Source organism: Podarcis liolepis (genome assembly GCF_965112155.1).
Source record: "Podarcis liolepis genome assembly, chromosome: 8".
NCBI lineage: Eukaryota > Metazoa > Chordata > Lepidosauria > Squamata > Lacertidae > Podarcis > Podarcis liolepis.
Window position 1 is genome coordinate 3,462,967 of NC_139560.1, and position 18,084 is coordinate 3,481,050.

Genomic DNA, 18,084 nt, shown 5'->3' on the forward strand with positions numbered 1-18,084 from the left:
ATGAGCTTCCAGGGGTGAAGCCAAACTTTTGGACTACACCGCTACATGGCGGTGGTTCACAACTTATGTCAAAAGTCAAACTTTATGGCTGACGTGTTCTTGCAAAGTATGATGATATCTTGACTTGGTTATAATCCAGAACTTATTACCGTCCACTCCGCTGTGCTTCTGTGGAACCAAAATCTTATTATTCGTAACATTGCTTTTATCTCTCTGCCACAATCATTTCTCCACTCCACATCTCTTAGGTTGTGGACCATATGATGTGAAACCGGCAAGCTACTGTTTGTTTCTGTACCTCTCAGGCGTTTGCATGTTATACCGTGTTTTTTGCTCCATAAGATGCACCTGACCATAAGACACAACTAGTTTTTAGAAGAGGAAAACAAGAAAAAAAATATTCTGAATGAAACAGTGGATGTATGATTTTTGTGGTTCATGCTGTGGCCACGGACATGTGATTTGACAGTGAGTTTAGGGTAGCCCAATGCAAAAATCCTGAGAATCCATGTGGATCCGTGCTTTGTAACCATGTTTTTGTGCCATTGCGGCCTCACGAAACAGTGGATACGTGGGGGTTTTTCTGTGCAGGCTGTAGCCATGGACATGCTATGTGATCCGATGGTGAATTTGGGGTGACCCAATGCAAAAATCCTGAGGATCCATGGGCTTTTACCTCCCCCCTCCCAGGCAGCCTCCTTTATCTCTAGCATCTCCCTTCCGATAACTTATCAATCAGCTGCTTCCTTTCAACACCCCCTTCCCTCTTGTTTTCCTTAGCTGGAGCAGTTTTTTGCTCTTCCTTTTCTTCTAATTTCTCTCCTTATTGCTTTAGTCTTCCTGTCTCCTCTCCTTGCAAGTTCGCTATCTTTACCTCCCCGCTCCCAGGCAGCCTCCTTTATTGCTAGCGTCCCTTATCTCCCTCCCCAATTGCTTGCTGATTAGCGGCTTTGTTTCAACACCCACTTCCCACTTTTTTTTTTTTTTTAAAAAAAGCATGATCTGCTTTTCGCCCCTGGGCAATTCGGCTCCAGGGAACACTCCATAAGACACACAGACATTTCCTTTTACTTTTTAGGAAGAAAAAAGTGTGTCTTATGGAGCGAAAAATACGGTAGGTAATGAAATACGTTTTATATATATATGCGCGCGCGAAAATGAAAAGGTACTTCTTGCATTGTTCCTGCTTCTGACGGCTGCCTTGTGTTCTGCCTCTCTCCGTGTCCCAGGGCATCATCTCTCCGGTGGAACACAGGGACCAAGGAGCGGATGCTCATCAAGGTGACGGACCGTGAGCCCAGCTTCCTCATGCACCAGGGCAACGGCTACACCCCCGACAACCAGCAGGGCACGCGGTCGCGCCGGCCCTCGTGCGGCCAGCCGTCCCCCAACCTCCAGACTTTTGCCCCCGACTCGGACAACTCTGTCTTCTTCCCGGAGAGGAAGCAGTCGCCCTTTCTGAAGCGGGCCGAGCACGTCGGCAGCTGCTCCCCGCTGCTGGGGCGGGGCGACTCCTTCTGCTCCCCACTCCAGGCCCAGCACCGCAAGCACTCCAGCGAGTCGCAGCCGTCGTCTCCGCGCTATGCCTACGAGCCGCCCCTGTACGAGGAGCCGCCCATGGAGTACCAGGCTCCCATCTATGACGAGCCGCCCGTGGACATGCAATTTGAGGCCAGCGGGAGCTACAAGGCCGGCTCTCCGCAGAAGTCCCCGATCCGCAAGCCGCACCCTTTCCTGCAGTCGCCCAAGCAGGGCTCCAACTCCCCCTACCAGCAGCTGGTCCTGACCAAGCAGAAGGGGCCCGACCGCTTCATGAGCCTGGAGTACAGCCCCGCCGGCAAGGAGTACGTCCGGCAGCTGGTCTACGTCGAGCAGTCGGGCTCCAGCCCCAAGATGAAGACCGGCTTGCGGCACAAATACTCGCCGAACCCCATCGGTGGCTCCTACTCCCTCCAGCACAGCCCTTGCCTGGTGAGGGACCAGCGGCTGGAGGTCAAGTCCGGCGACTACAGCAGCATGGAAGGGGCGGACTTCCGGCACAGCCCGCCCGTCTCGCAGGGGGACGACTCCATGTCGTGGTCCAGCCAGCACAACACCATGTCCTCCACCGGCTACTCGCCCGGCACGCGCAAGAGGAAAAGCCGGAAGCCGTCGCTCTCGTACGACCCCAACGCCTCCTCCACCGACGGCTCGGGCGAGCGGGAGGAAGGGCTGGCGGAGGAGAGGGCGCCCTCGGGCTGCAGCCGGCCCCAGATGAACCGCATGGAGAGCCGCTCAGTGGAGGCCGAGTCGACCCGGGGCTTCCCCGAGCCCTTCCTGGCCCAGGCCCGGCTGGCGTGGGAGGCCCAGCAAGCCCACTACCACATGCGGCAGAGGAGCAGCTGGGACTCGCAGAAGGACGGCTCGGGCTACGAGAGCGACGGAGCAGTGCCCCTCCCCATGCCGGGGCCCGTGGTGCGGGCCTTCAGCGAGGACGAGGCGCTGGCCCAGCAGGATAACAAGCACTGGAAGCGAAACACCTTCGAGAAGCTCGGCTTCCCCCAGATCCTGCTGGAGAAGAGCGTGTCGGTGCAGACCAATCTGGCGTCGCCTGAGCCGTACCTCCATCCGTCCCAGGTAAGGCGCTGGCACTTCAGGTGTCCCTTTCAGGAAGGGTCCATCGTGGGAGCAAATCATCCCTCTGATGACGAGGGAGAGTAGGAAAGATTTAGGAAGTACCTCTTTGGGGATCAGATTAGGGCTGTGGAACACAGGAAGCGGTCTTTTACAGAGTCAGACCATTAGTTTAGTATAGTCTGCACTGACCGGCAGTGGCTGCCTCCAGGGTTTCGTGTAGGGGACGTTCCCGGCCCTTGTTCTCTAACCCTGATTTTGAAACTACTATATTTGGCATCCTTGAACTAACGCTATAGAAGAGTTGTTGTCTCCAGTCTGAGTTGTATTGGTATTGCTCGGTGTCCTTTGGGGGACGGGACATAGCTGAGTGATAGGGCCTCTGCTTTGCCTGCAGAGGGTCCCGGGTTCAATTCCTGGTGTCTCCAGGGATGCCTGAAACCCTGGAGAGCCACTGCGAATCGGTCTCGGCAATGCTGAGTTAGAAACATTGCAGGGGGTTGGACTAGATGTCCCTTGGGGTCCCTTCCATCTCTACAATTCTGTGGTTCTTTTGTATCACCAGTCATCTGATTCAGCATCGGGCAGCTTCCTATGTTCAGCCCCTTTGGCTCCTGCCGCTTCTGTGCATCTTTCGTCATCTTTGACCCTCACTTGCCTACAGTTGCAGCTTAATCCATTTCCTGTGCTGGCCTATGTCAATTTATCTGTGATACCCATAAACCAAACTGTTTCTCCAGGCAATCGCATTCATCAGCAGCCAGAGCAATGAGAGAGCAATGAGCCCACCTTGCTGTTCTTACGTCCTTAGGTTCTTCGCGAAAAAACTGGAGACCTGCTTTCATTGATGCCTCTGGTTTACATTTCACGGGCTAGATAACCCTTTGGGTCCCGTCCAAACTCTACAATTCTAGAATTCTGAGATGTTTGCTCTATTAAACCACCAAACCAACCTTTCCCTCTCCTTGAAGCCGCTTGGCCTTCCAGGAATCAAGAGATGATGCTGAGCTAAAGGCAAGGCTGGAGGAGCCAGCTGGTCTGTCCAGTCACCCCAGATGCTTTAAGACAGGTTGGAGATCTTGTGGGGCCCCCAGATGTTGTTCAACAGCTGCACCCATCATTGCTGGCCATGGGCAATCCCCCTACCTGGGGGGTGATGGGAGTTGGGGGTCCAGCAACAGGTGAGGTGCCACACAGCGCTCAGTCTGGCTTCACGGACATCTCTCAGGGTTGGTATAAAGCAAGTCAAAAGTCTACCAACTGATGGATTGACTTGGAGGTCCCGGGCTACAGGGAGGTTAGGCTGGCCTCAACCAGAGCCAGGGGCTTTTTCGGCTGTGGCCCCGACTTGGTGGAACTCTCTGTCCCAAGAGACTAGGGCCCTGCGGGACTTGACGTCTTTCTGCAGGGCCTGCAAGACAGAGCTGTCCCACCAGGCCTTTGGCCAAGGCACAGTCTGACCCCCTCCTTCGGTAATCCTCATAGAACTCTAGCCCAATGGTTGCCATTAATTTGATTCGTGTTTGATTTTAAAATGAATTGATTTTAGAATGCTGCGTTACTTTTATTGCTGTTAGCTGCTCTGAGCCCGGCTTCGGCTGGGGAGGGCGGGATATAAATAAAATTTTATTTTTATTACTATTATTGAGCCCCATAGCAGATTCTCCAGTGAGCTTGGAGATGCAGCAAGCCCATCTGCCCAAACCCCAGCCAGTGTTTATCTGACGTTGCGCTCGTATAAGGCTTTCTTAGCTGACCTACAGTATAATAACAGTTCAAATTGGGGAAGGACGGGCCTCTCAATGTTCTTTCCTCTACGAAGAACGCCGCTTTTGAATGCACACTTCTCTCTTTCCTCCCCCCCCCTTGATTTTCTTTTATTTCATTCTATAATAAGAGAGAGCAGCTATGGCAACAGATAAAAATTAAAAGATGAGAAGCAAGACGGTGAGATAGGGCTGCAGGATGATTAACCAAGCCAAGTGCGGCGCTTAAGCGAAGCTTGCCAGGGTATCGAAATCTTAGGTTTTGAACCGTGTCCTGGGGTTTTTCACTTCTGATCTTGGAAGCGCTGAGCAGCTGACATTTACACACACACACACACACACACACACGTAAAAAAATAGCTGGAAAGTATTTTGATTCTGGGAAATGAAAGGCTTTGTGTGGATAACATAGTGGGGAGAGGATTTCAAAGAAACTCGGATGAGTCATACTTTGAGCAGGCTGGTGCTCTGTGTTGCATCAAGGGGACTGTTCTGATCTCCCTCTCTCCCTTTCTCTCTCTCTCTCTAATTCATAAAGGCACCCTGGAAGGGGCTTCCGAAACAAATTTCAGTCTCCGTTTGTTCATTTGAATCTGCTCTTTCTAAAGGGGGAGCGTTCTCCCCTTCCTCTCTACGCCAAGCAATCCAAACCCTTGGGGGAAACGATTCTCTGCTCAGCAGCCTGGTGTTGCTGGGAGATGGAGCTTCAGAAGAGGAAATCCGAGCTGCAGAAATAGAGGGCTTGAAGACCCCCCTCCCCTCAACCTGCCCCCCCCAGGCCTGTTTAACATGGGCTGTCAAATGTCATCCCAAGCAGGGAAACTTCCTTCCTTGGCTGAGACTTCAAGGGATAAAGGGGCAGGGTTCAAAGCTCTGTGTTTTGCATGCAGAGATGTCCCCGGTTCTGTTCTTGCCACCTTCAGTTGAAGGGACCTGGGAGGAAGCCATTCGACAGATTCACTTTGGCTCAGGTCTTGGAAGAGCTGCTGCCGGTCCGAGGAGGCAGCATTGGGATAGGCGGACCAATTCTCTGATCTGGGGTAAGGCAGCTTCCCTTGTTCCTAGGGCTACTAAAGGAAGGGAGCTCCATAATAATAATAATAATAATAATAATAATAATAATAATAATATTTTATTTATATCCTGCCTTCCCCAGTCGAAGCCGGGCTCAGAGCGGCTAACAGCAATAAAAGTAACACAGCGTTCTAAAATCAGTATTCTAAAATCAATTCAAAATCAAATGGCAACCAGTGGGCCAGAGTTCTACAAGGATCGCCAAAGGAGGGGGTCAGGCTGTGCCTTGGCCAAAGGCCTGGTGGAACAGCTCTGTCTTGCAGGCCCCGCGGAAAGATGTCAAGTCCCGCAGGGCCCTAGTCTCTTGTGACAGAGCGTTCCACCAAGTCGGGGCCACAGCCGAAAAAGCCCTGGCTCTGGTTGAGGCCAGCCTAACCTCCCCGTGGCCCGGGACCTCCAAGATGTTTTTGTTTGAAGACCCTAAGGTCCTCCGTGGGACATACCAGGAGAGGCGGTCCCGTAGGTACGAGGGTCTAGGCCATATCAGCATCCATCAGCATTCAGCTGCCGCCAGCAGAATAAAAGAATCATAGAGTCAGGAGGGGGTCCCACGTGTCATCTAGCCCAACCCCTGTCGCTTAACAGCCAGACCCACTGACCCCACTGCTGTAAGGGCATGAGATCAACCCCATCTACCTGCGTGCCAAGTCGCTGATCCAAGTCGATGGATGGATGGTACCTTCAAGAGAGCGTTCTTGGCTGATTAGGGGGCAGGGAGAAGGGAAGACAATTGTGATTTCTGCATTGCAGGGGGGTTGGGCTAGATGAGCTTTGGGGGTCCCTTCCAACTCTAAGATTCTGTGAGAGTCATGGCAGATACAGTGAGCCAGCGTTGAGCAGCTGATGACCCCTCCATCTTGCTTTTCTCCTTGCCCAGCTTCCAAGGAACACATGCCATTCCCCATTTCCTTGTGGGAGCCATAAAACCCCCTGCCCTTTTTGGGACTCAAGGTGGCCTGGGGGTCCTTCGCCTCAGTGCCCCTCTGCTTCCCCCCCGGCCCACGGCTCTTGGGAAGGTCTCCAAAGCCCTTCCTCCCAGGGGGTCCATGCATTTGTTTCTTCATGTCTAGATTACTGCAGTGCGCTCTGCGTGGGGCTTCCCTTGCGCGTCATCCGAGAGCTGCAGCGCAAGGGCTGACAGGAGTGAGGCCTTGGGCACAGAACAGAGATCTGCCCTGGTTGCCAACTACCGATGGCGCCGAGTCCAAGGTGTTACTATTAGCATTCAAAGCCCTTAACAACTTGAGACCAGTTTACCCGCAAGATCGATTGACAGAACTGGCACCCATTCCACGTTTGTAAGAATTCGATATTTTAGTGCGGCAGCACCTGTCCCTTGGAACTCCCTGCCGATTGATACCAGGCAAGCACCTTCCCTGTACAGCAGCACCTTGGATCTCAAATACCTTGGCTCCCGAACGATCAAAACCTGGAAGCGAGTTTTCCGGTTTTCGAACGTTTTTTGGAAGCTGAATGTCCGGTGGGGCTTCCGCGGCTTCTGATTGGCTGCAGGAGTTTCCTGCAGCCAATCAGAAGCCGCGCTTTGGTTTCTGAATGTTTCGGAAGTCGAACGGACCTCCGGAATGGATTCCATTCGACTTCCAAGGTACGACTGCACTCTTTTCAGTGCCTGCTAAAAACAGCCTCACGTGGACAGGCTTACTTAGAAAACTGACGTGACTTTTTTTTCTTGATTCTTGGTCTATTGCTATTTTAACTTTCCATATGTCTTAAATCTATTTTTCTTAGCGATGATTTCATTGCACTATCTTCTCCTTTGTTTTGTAAATCGCTTTGAGGTTTCTTGACAGTCGAGCAGAGTATAAATTTGATCAAGTTAAGGGGTGTTGTTTTCCCCTCTGTTCTCGGCTCCCCTCTTCTCCTCGCTCTCCCTGGAGTTTGGGTTTCTCAGCTCACCACCCCTCGGTCGGCTTTTTTGCACAGCTATTTATGGCGCTCCAGGCCGATCCCAGTGCACGTTTAGATGTGTGTGATTTATTATAAGCCGATCCCTGGTCTCTTTGCTCCCTCGCTTGGAGTCCAAGGCTGTTCTCAGCTTTAGGGATGGGTATGTCTCCGTGTCTTTGCTCCCAAGCCCTCCCGATGTTTGGAAACGATTTGCTACGCCCCAGATTCTTTGGGGCCTAAGTGGGAGCTTAGATGGTGACTTTAAAAGCCTTCAGATCTGGGTAATTAAAAATACTCCTGGCAAGGATTTGATTGCCATGATAATATAACAATATGCACATGTGTTTTAGTGGCGCAGCCAGTGACCCAGCGAGAGATTCATGTCTCCTACAGAGGATCTCACCTTCAGATCCCTCCCTGTGATCTAGGGAAAGGGAGAGTTTATTTAGGTCCTTGGTACTACAAGCTGCCTACACCAGCCTTTGTCAACCTGGTGTCCTCCCAGATGTTTTGGGTGACGACGCACGGTGGCCCGAAACATCTGGAGGTTTTGCCAGGTTGGCAGAAGCAAAGTCTGGCCTAAACGAATTAACAGAGGAGTTGAGCCGCTGCAAAGCGCCACGGTTTGCTCTGCCACCTGTGAGCCGTTGCAAAGAATATCTCCATGACAGCTACCATTGTTCGGAAAGCATCATTGGAGAAATGAGCATCTTGTTTGCTGAGGTTATATTTTCTTTTCAGAATTGCAGTGGGTGGGGGGAGTGTTTAACACTCTCCATCCTGGCTGAGAAATGTTAGTGGAGAAGAATGGAAGGGAAGTCCTATAAGAAGGTATTTAGGCTTTCCTCAGGGGTGTCGTACACATGTAGCGGCAGGCAGAAAGGTCCAGCCTCAGTTTCCCTGGGATCATAGGCAAGCATCTGTCCCCAACCTGTTACTCACCCAGGGATCTTCTAGGTGCAAATAAGAGATCCGTCCCCCAAGTTCTGACTCTTTCCCCCCAAGTGCTATCAATTAACCAGCTCTAACTATGGGTCTGGACCACGAAATAAGGTTAATAAGTAGAGGGGGAGATAATTCCAATGTCGGCCAAATTTGTGGGAAAGTGACGTCATTGGCGGGACAGTTCTGCAAAAGAGGCCCTAGATCAGCCTTTCTCAACCTGTGGGTCCCCAGATGATGTTGAACTACAACTCCCATCACCCCTAGCTAGCAAGGCCAGAGCTCAGGGATGATGGGAGTTGTAGTCCAGCAACATCTGGGAAGCCAGAGGTTGAGAACCGCTGCCCTAGATGTTGTTTGTAACTGGCCAAGAGGGGTGGGAAGTTGGGAGGGTTTCAGCCCCGGGGCAGGTAATAATAATAATAATAATAATTTATTAATTGTACCCCACCCATCTGACTGGGTTTCCCCAGCCACTCCGGGCGGCTCCCAACAGAATATCAAAAACACGATAAAACATCAAACATTAAAAACTTCTCTAAACAGGACTGCCTTCAGATGTCTTCTCAAAAGTCTGGTAGTTGTTTTTCTCTTTGACATCTGGTGGGAGGGCGTTCCACAGGGCGGGTGCCACCACCGAGAAGGCCCTCTGCCTGGTTCCCTGTAGCTTTGCTTCTTGCAGTGAGAGAATCGCCAGAAGGCTCTCGGCACTGGACCTCGGTGTCCGGGCTGAACAATGGGTGCTGGTCACTTATTTATTTACTTTATTTTATAAAATTTATATGCCACTCGGTGGTAAACAGCAGCAACAACCTCAAAGCGGTTTGTGGAAAAGATAAAACAATAAAGTCACCCAAAAGGAAAATGCTATCGAAAAGTTAAAATAACAGACTAAAAACAGATTAAAACTCGCAACAGCTTTCTTAGCATCTGGGGAGTCCTTTATGAACAAAACCATTTTTAGCAGGCACCAGAAAGAATATAGTGATATTGTAGAGTTGCAAAGGGACCTCGAGGGTCATCTAGTCCAACTGAAATTATCATGAAGTTAACTTTTTATATTTGGGCAACTTTTCTTCTGTACTTTATTGGAAGGAGAAAAACGACCATTTCCTTAATAACAATTGAAACAATTTATTTAACTAAAACAATAACATTATAACATATGTATCCATGTTTGTTAACTGATGTGGTTAAACATTTTTTAAAAAAAAAACTTAAGACTGAGTTTTAGCACACATGAAAAACTTAAAGCAAATCCTTATTCCCTGATAAATAGCCTTTGGACTATAATGTAATTTAAATAGAAAACTACCTTTAGAAAGATATTTTCCTCCAAAAGCATTTTATTTTAAAAATCCAATTTTAAAAATCTGATTTCAATAAATAACCCGATTTTTCTTTTTGTAAATCATTGATTTTTATCCACCCTGGACCTTAGAGGCAGGTGGTCTTGCCTGCCTCGTCACTCTTTTTATTTTTTATAAAATATTTATTAAATTTTTTTTGAAACATAACAGTAAAAATGAAAAAGAAAAAAGAAAAATACAAAATAAAAACAGTTAAAAACATACATTTTTTCTTTTACTTATTTTCTTTAAGCTTATTTCCCGCACCTCCTCATACCTCCCTTTTTTGTATTCCACTTCAATTTATTGGTTCAGCAAATCCTTACCATTAGATTTTAACCCATTTATAACCCTTTTTTCATATTCTCTTAAATCATTACAGCTGGAAACCCCTTAGTTGCTATCCAACATCATTCTATCATTCATTAATTTTACAATATTTCTGTAGATAGTCTTTAAATTTCTTCCAGTCTTCTTCCACCGACTCTTCTCCCTGGTCTCGGATTCTGCCAGTCATTTCTGCCAGTTCCATATAGTCCATCACCTTCATCTGCCATTCTTCCAGAGTGGGTAAATCTTGTGTCTTCCAATACTTTGCAATAAGTATTCTTGCTGCTGTTGTGGCGTACATAAAGAAAGTTCTGTCCTTCTTTGGCACCAATTGGCCGACAATGCCCAGAAGAAAGGCCTCTGGTTTCTTCAAGAAGGTATATTTAAATAACTTTTTCAGTTCATTATATATCATTTCCCAGAAAGCCTTAATCTTTGGGCACGTCCACCAAAGGTGAAAGAATGTACCTTCCGTTTCTTTACATTTCCAGCATTTATTATCAGGCAAAGGATAAATTTTTGCAAGCTTTACTGGTGTCATGTACCACCTGTATATCATTTTCATAATATTCTCTCTTAAGGCATTACATGCCGTAAACTTCATACCTGTGGTCCATAACTGTTCCCAGTCAGCAAACATAATATTATGTCCAACATCTTGTGCCCATTTAATCATAGCAGATTTCACCGTTTCATCCTGAGTATTCCATTTCAACAACAAGTTATACATTTTTGACAAATTCTTAGTTTTGGGTTCTAACAGTTCTGTTTCTAGTTTTGATTTTTCCACCTGGAAGCCTCGTCACTCTTGCCTCGTCACTCTTGCCTTGTCTCTCTGTCCCCCTTCCAGTCGGAGGACCTGGGCGCCTGCGCGCAATTTGAGAGCAGCCGCCAGAACCGGAACATGATGCCTAGCACCAGCTGTGTCTTCCCCACCTTCAACCTGCGAAAGCCTTCCTCGGAGACGGACATCGAGAACTGGGCCTCCAAGCACTTCAACAAGCACACGCAGGGCCTCTTCCGCCGCAAAGTCTCCATCGCCAACATGCTGGCCTGGAGCAGCGAGTCCATCAAGAAGCCCATGATCATGACCACCGACCGCAACGTCAAGAAGGAAGCCTGTGAGATCTTCAAGCTCATCCAGATGTACATGGGCGACCGGAGGGCCAAGGCGGACCAGCTCAACGTGGCCCTGGAGATCGCCACCAAGGGCTGGAGCATGCAGGGCCTTCGGGACGAACTCTACATCCAGCTGTGCCGCCAGACCACCGAGAACTTCCGCTACGAGAGCCTGGCCCGGGGCTGGGAGCTCATGTCCATCTGCCTGGCTTTCTTCCCTCCCACCCCCAAGTTCCACTCCTACCTGGAAGGGTACATCTACAGGCACATGGATCCGGTGAACGACACGAAAGGTAAGGCAGCGAGGAAGGGGAAGGGACACCTGGTCAGCTCAAGGTGTTAGGAAACGTTGGCTGCCCTTTTCCGAGGCTCAGCAAAATCCAGCGTGAGATCCGGCACGAAACGAGTTTGGTGGCTCTTGAACAAGACATTGGTGGCTCTTGGAACTAGACACAAAGGATGAGGATTTCTTTCTTTTCAGCTATAATAATAATAATAATAATAATAATAATAATAATAATAATAATAATAATATATACCCCGCCCATCTGGCTGAGTTTCCCCAGCCACTCTCGCCTTTCCCCCGATAATATCGACCAAGTAAAATAACCCGAAAGGGTAAGGGCTGGAATAGTTGCTTCGTTCCTGTAAAACAGCCACCTTCTGTAAAACACGGTTAATGACAGAAAATAGGCCGAGCAGCACAACTGCAAGAAAAGTCACATTATGAAATTTCACAAAGCAGTCAAAGCACTCATAATCCACCAAACAATGTTAGCAACATTAGCAAGCTTTGCAACAAAAAGCAAGCAGAGCACTGTTGAATTTTGATGGTGCCCTTGCACTGGGGGCTGTTTCCAGATGGGTTTTGTCCTGGTAGATTTAAGGCATGGGTAGGCAAACTAAGGCCCGTGGGCCAGATCTGGCCCAATTGCCTTCTAAATCCGGCCCGCAGACGGTCTGGGAATCAGCATGTTTTTACATGAGTAGAAGGTGTGCTTCTATTTAAAATGCATCTCTGGGTTATTTGTGGGGCGTGGGAATTTGTTCACCCCCCCAAAAAAAGATATATAGTACACACCCCCACAAGGTCTGAGGGACAGCGGACCAGCTCCTTCTGAAAAGGACGTCAGCTGCTGCTTCTTTTGCAAAGTTGCGTTTCACCCTCATCCTGCTAAACTGCGTCATTTCCCTACAAATGTCAGCTGCAATATGGCAGTCCTTGAATCATCAGTGATCTCCCCCCCTTTGCAATAGGGCTCTGCAGTTAAAGCTGCTAATTGGCTATCCTAGGCTCTGTTAACACACGGCTGTTATTCTAAATCATTAAGCAGCAAACCGCATCCCGGCTCCCCACCGAAAGCCCTCCCTCAGCTAATGTTCTCCGCCTGATGAGCGGCAGGAGGGAAATGATTTCATTAATGAGATGTAGAAACGCATTGCTCTCTTGCCTTTTGCCCTTGGAGACAGTCTCCTTTGGACCGGACAGGATGCCACGACCTCCACACGGCCCCTTTCTGCAGTTCACCGTGCAGGAAGCAAGTCCAGCCCGAAACTGGCTTTCTTTACGCTGCTGCCTTTGGCTCCACTTGAGGACAGCAAGTCCCTAGTCCTCATTGTCTTGCAGAAGGCGGGCTTTGTAAAAACGCAGGAAGAAATGGCAGCGGGGGAAACGGGATAGTTCAGTCCTGGAACCCCTTGCTTTGCACGCAGGAGGTCTAGAAATGCAAATATTGGCCTGGCCAGTTGGAAGTAATCTTGGTTAGCAAGGCTGGTCTGTGAAGCAACAGGAGAGCTGCTATCAGTCTGGACTGTTTGCAAAAAGGACTTTCAGCTAAAAGCAGCGTGGCAAGGGAGAAGGGACAGCAGCTGACAGGGATTCTTCAGCTGAGATTCCTGCACTGCAGGGGGTTGGACTAGATGGCCCTTGGATCCCTCCCAACTCTACAGTTCCACGATTCTTTGAATGGTTGGCTGGGAAAGGGCAGCCCAAATCATCAAGTTTTTGGAGCAGCTCCCCATTTGAGGAGACATCTAAAACATTTGGGGCTTTAAAGTTTAGAATGATGGCTCCCAAATAGCCTTGCCACACCCCACACCCCCACCAGACAACTTATAAATCTCTGCGGGTCTTAATGATCACTTAATAATTTTTCTGCCGGTTGTAGCAACCCTGGGCACCACAATTCAAGAAGGACACTGACAAACTGGAACGTGTCCAGAGGAGGGCAACCAAAATGGTCAAAGGCCTGGAAACGATGCCTTAGGAGGAACGGCTAAGGGAGCTGGGCATGTTTAGCCTGGAGAAGAGGAGGTTAAGGGGTGATATGATAGCCATGTTCAAATATATAAAAGGATGTCACATAGAGGAGGGAGAAAGGTTGTTTTCTGCTGCTCCAGAGAAGCGGACACGGAGCAATGGATCCAAACTACAAGAAAGAAGATTCCACCTAAACATTAGGAAGAACTTCCTGACAGTAAGAGCTGTTTGACAGTGGAATTTGCTGCCAAGGAGTGTGGTGGAGTCTCCTCCTTTGGAGGTCTTTAAGCAGAGGCTTGACAACCATATGTCAGGAGTGCTCTGATGGTGTTTCCTGCTTGGCAGGGGGTTGGACTCGATGGCCCTTGTGGTCTCTTCCAACTCTATGATTCTATGAAGCAGCCTTCAGATGTATTCTAAATGTCAGGTACAGTGGATGCTTGGGTTGCGAACGTGATCCGTGCGGGATGCACGTTCGCAACCCACAGCGTTCACAACCCACAGAGGCGTCTGCGCACACGTGGGTTGCGATTTGGCGCTTATGCGCAAAGCACGATTTAGCACTTCTGCACATGTGCAACTGCCGAAACCCGGAGGTTACCTGTTCCGGTGTTTCTGGGTTTCGGTGGTCCGTAACCCAAAATAATGCAACCTGAAGCTTCTGTAACCTGAGGTATGATTGTAGTTGTTTATTTCCTTGACATCTGATGGGAGGGCGTTCCACAGGGCGGGCGCCACTACCAAGAAGGCCCTCTGCCTGGTTCCCCATAGCTTTGCTTCTCACAGTGAGGGAACCGCCAGAAGGCCCTTGGAGCTGGACCTCAGTGTCCGGGCAGAACGATGGGGGTGGAGACGCTCCTTCAGGTATACTGGACCGAGGCCGTTTAGGGCTTTCAAGGTCAGCACCAACACTTTGAATTGTGCTCAGAAACGTACTGGGAGCCAGTGTAGGTCTTTCAGGACCGGTGTTATGTGGTCCCAGCGGCCGCTCCCAGTCACCAGTCTAGCTGCCACGTTCTAGATTAGTTGTAGTTTCCGAGTCACCTTCAAAGGTAGCCCCACATAGAGCGCATTGCAGTAGTCCAAGCAGGAGATAACCAGAGCATGCACCACTCTGGCCAAACAGGGCGCAGGTGGGTAGGGTTTCAGCCTGCATTGCTGGCTTATAAAATTTGACATGGAAACGGAAGAGCAGTAATTAGGCGTGGTAATGGAACAGAACCTCCAGCTTCAGAGGCAGTGTACCTTGGGCTTCCAGCTGCTGGAGAGCAAACAACAAGGGAAGGCCATTGTCTCCTTGCCTCGCTTATGGGACACCCAGAGGCATCTGTCTGGCCCCTCTGGGAAATGAGGTGTCGGGCTTGCATTTCTGACGTTGCTGAAGAGACAGCGATTCCCGCCAGCAAAATCCCATTTCTCCTGGCTGGTCTTGACCGGTTGGGAGGAACATAGATCCACAATGCAGCTGTTTACCCTCTGCTTAGGGTGCCAATCCGTGCCAACCAGCCAAGGCTAAGCCTCCTATAACCTGCGATGTTGTTGGAAAGCGGTGCTGCAATTCTGTCTGAGCCTGCTTGATTTTACCTGCAAAGGAGGTGGCAAACCCATTGTAGCAGGCAGGGCTTATTGTGGGATATCAGTAACTATCGGGCACGTTGAGTAGACTGGCCTAAGGAGCACTACTCCTTTCTTTCTTTCCTTCCGCCCACACACGACCCGGATTTCAAAGCCGGTTGCCGTGTTGATAATTACCATTGAGAATTTGCTACGCATGCAACGGCCCCCCCTCTGGTTTGCAAATTAGCCTGGAGCAGGAAGGGTGCTGATTGGTCGAGCGGCCGCGATGCCGCCAGCACACAGTCGTGTCATCCTCATGCAATAGGGGGGTAACAGTGGGATTCTCTGTCTTTTCCTTTCTCTCTCAAGTATGAATCTGGGGGCAGAGAGTGAATAATGGGGAAAGGGCTCTTTGCTCGCTTTATCCAGGGGTGTGGAACGGAACACTCATAATAATAATAATAATAATAATAATAATAATAATAATAATAATAATAATTTATTTATACCCCGCCCATCTGGCTGGGTTTCCCCAGCCACTCTGGGTGGCTTCCAACAGAACACTAAAATACAATAACCTATTAAACATTAAAAGCTTCCCTAAACAGGGCTGCCTTCAGATGTCTTCTAAAAGTCTGGTAGTTGTTGTTCTCTTTGACATCTGGTGGGAGGGTGTTCCACAGGGCGGGCGCCACCACCGAGAAGGCCCTCTGCCTGGTTCCCTGTAGTTTTGCTTCTCGCAGGGAGGGAACCGCCAGAAGGCCCTCGGCACTGGACCTCAGTGTCCGGGCAGAACGATGGGGGTGGAGACGCTCCTTCAGGTATACTGGACTGAGGCCATTTAGGGCTTTTCAAGGTCAGCACCAACACTTTGAATTGTGCTCGGAAACGTACTGGGAGCCAACAGGCACACACAAACACACTCACGCACCAGGTCTGAGCCACACTGTGAGCACATCAAACTCGTTTCTTGCACATGGTTGTGATCCATTGCTGGATTTTTCTCCCTGGAAGCCTCACGGTTCAGGAGTGCCGGTAGTGATCAGCACCACTCTTTCCCGTTCCAGCCACTTGGGAAGAGCTGGCCCCATCTGCACCTGACGTGTGCCAGTCGAGTCCTCGATTCATTTGTATCTGTGCTCCACCCTGTGCCATTTTATGTTAGCAACAGCCATGCTTTCCCTGCCGCTGGAGTCGTGTCACTTGGAAGAGCTCCTGCACAGTGCCAGCCCAAGGATTCATTCATTCATTCCGTCCCCTTCCACCCCTGAGGAGGATGGATCTGGCCCTGGAGAGAATAGGGGTTCAGGACTAGCGGTGCCCATCCTTAGTTGAGATTCTTGCATCTGATGGGGGTTGGACTGGATGACCCTCAGGGTTCCCTTCCACCTCTATGATTCTTGAATTCTCCTTTTATCTCTACCATCACGGAGTATTATTTACCTTCAGCGCAATCCTAGATGTCGCCAGGACAGTTATAAAGAGGTTAGGGAGTTCTGTTAAAATCCCAGGGGCTGTTGGGTGTGTGGGCATGTTTAACTCGCCTAGACAACCTTCTCGAACCTTCTGCCTTCAGGTGTTTGGGGCTACGACTCCATGGGGCTGGTGGGAGGTTGTCGCCCCAGATATCTGGAGAGTCCTAGGATAGGGGAGGCTGTACTGAAGGTATTTCTGGAAGGGTAGAAACTCTCCTCCAGTTGGTCAACGTAGTAAAAAATAGAATAAAATGGCAAAGTGGTTGCAATTCTCTTACGGAGATTCCTTTTGATCTTCTGGCAACCCCAAAGTGTTGCTGTGCTCGTTTACTTAAGGAACCGTATTATTGCCCCTTTCACTTTTAACAGAAATGCCCCAGGAAGCTTGAATTTATAAGCTGCTCTGACTGTCGGCTCGAAGGATAGGATAGAATAAAAATAAAACAAGTTGACAGATATAGTGGTACCTCTGGTTGCAAACGGGATCCGTTCCGGAGGCCTGTTTGCAACCTGAAAAGAACGCAACCCGTGTCTGCGCACTCGCATGCGCGGGTCGCGATTCGCTGCTTCTGCGCATGCCATTTTGCACATCTGCGCATGCGTGAGCGGCGAAACCCGTAAGTAACGCGTTCTGTTACTTCCGGGTCGCCACGGGACGCAACCTGAAGCAAACTTAACATGAGGTATGACTGTAATATTAAAATGGCAGTCACAGGTAGCCAGAGATGATCGACCTACAGACAGGTTGAAATCCTGCTGGGGGGGAAATGTAAATTAATAAAGGTGACATTTTGTCAGGAAGGGGGTGAGACAGATCACCTGGGGTGGGGTGGGCCTCTGGCCTGATCCAGAAGGCTCTTCTTACATTCCTGCATGTATCTCACTTCCACCTGAGTGCTTGGAAAAACATCCTTCCCCCGGCCTTGACACCGCGATCCCTGGCTCAGCATTTCACCTGAACCAAGGGAGTGGTTTGTTTTACTCCAAGCAAACCTGCAGCCAAGATTTGTCCTCAGCTTACAGATCGTGGCTTCTCTGAGCAAGACTCACAGAATCATAGAATCATAGAATCATAGAGTTGGAATAGACCACAAGGGCCATCGAATCCAACCCCCTGCCAAGCAGGAAACACCATCAGAGCACTCCTGACATATGGTTGTCAAGCCTCTGCTTAAAGACCTCCAAAGGAGGAGACTCCACCACACTCCTTGGCAGCAAATTCCACTGTCAAACAGCTCTTACTGTCAGGAAGTTCTTCCTAGCTCACCAAGCTTCCTCACCAAGCTCTTTGTTTTGGTTGCAACGCATCCTGGCCCCAAACCGTTATTCACCTTCCTGGTTCTCTGTTGCTCTCGCTTGCAGTCATTATGGAGTCAAATACAGTGGACGCTCAGTTGCGAACGTGATCCGTGTGGGATGCATGTTCGCAACCCGCTTCTGCGCACGCGCGGGTTGCAATTCGACACTCATGCGCATGCACGATTTACCACTTCTGTGCATGCGTGACTGCTGAAACCGGGAAGTAACCCGTTCTGGTACTTCCGGGTTTCGGCAGTCTGCAACCCAAAAAAACGCAACCTGAAGCGGCTGTAACCTGAGGTACGACTGCATCAATTACTGCGTTAATTGTGACACCATCCTCATTTCACTATGTGATCCTTGATTGGATGGGCTCATCAATGGGAATACTT

General features: G+C 49.6%; 1 protein-coding gene across 3 annotated transcripts in view; it reads left to right on the forward strand.

The window, feature by feature from the left end:
• Window positions 1–18,084, forward strand: part of ARHGAP39 (Rho GTPase activating protein 39) — a 199,107-nt gene that overhangs the window by 137,711 nt on the left and 43,312 nt on the right. For all 3 annotated transcript variants that reach the window (XM_083516611.1, XM_083516610.1, XM_083516612.1), the window contains exons 4-5: window positions 1,230–2,616; window positions 10,833–11,394. In XM_083516611.1, the coding sequence (XP_083372737.1) occupies window positions 1,230–2,616; window positions 10,833–11,394 (1,949 nt within the window). The remainder of the gene's footprint in view (window positions 1–1,229; window positions 2,617–10,832; window positions 11,395–18,084) is intronic.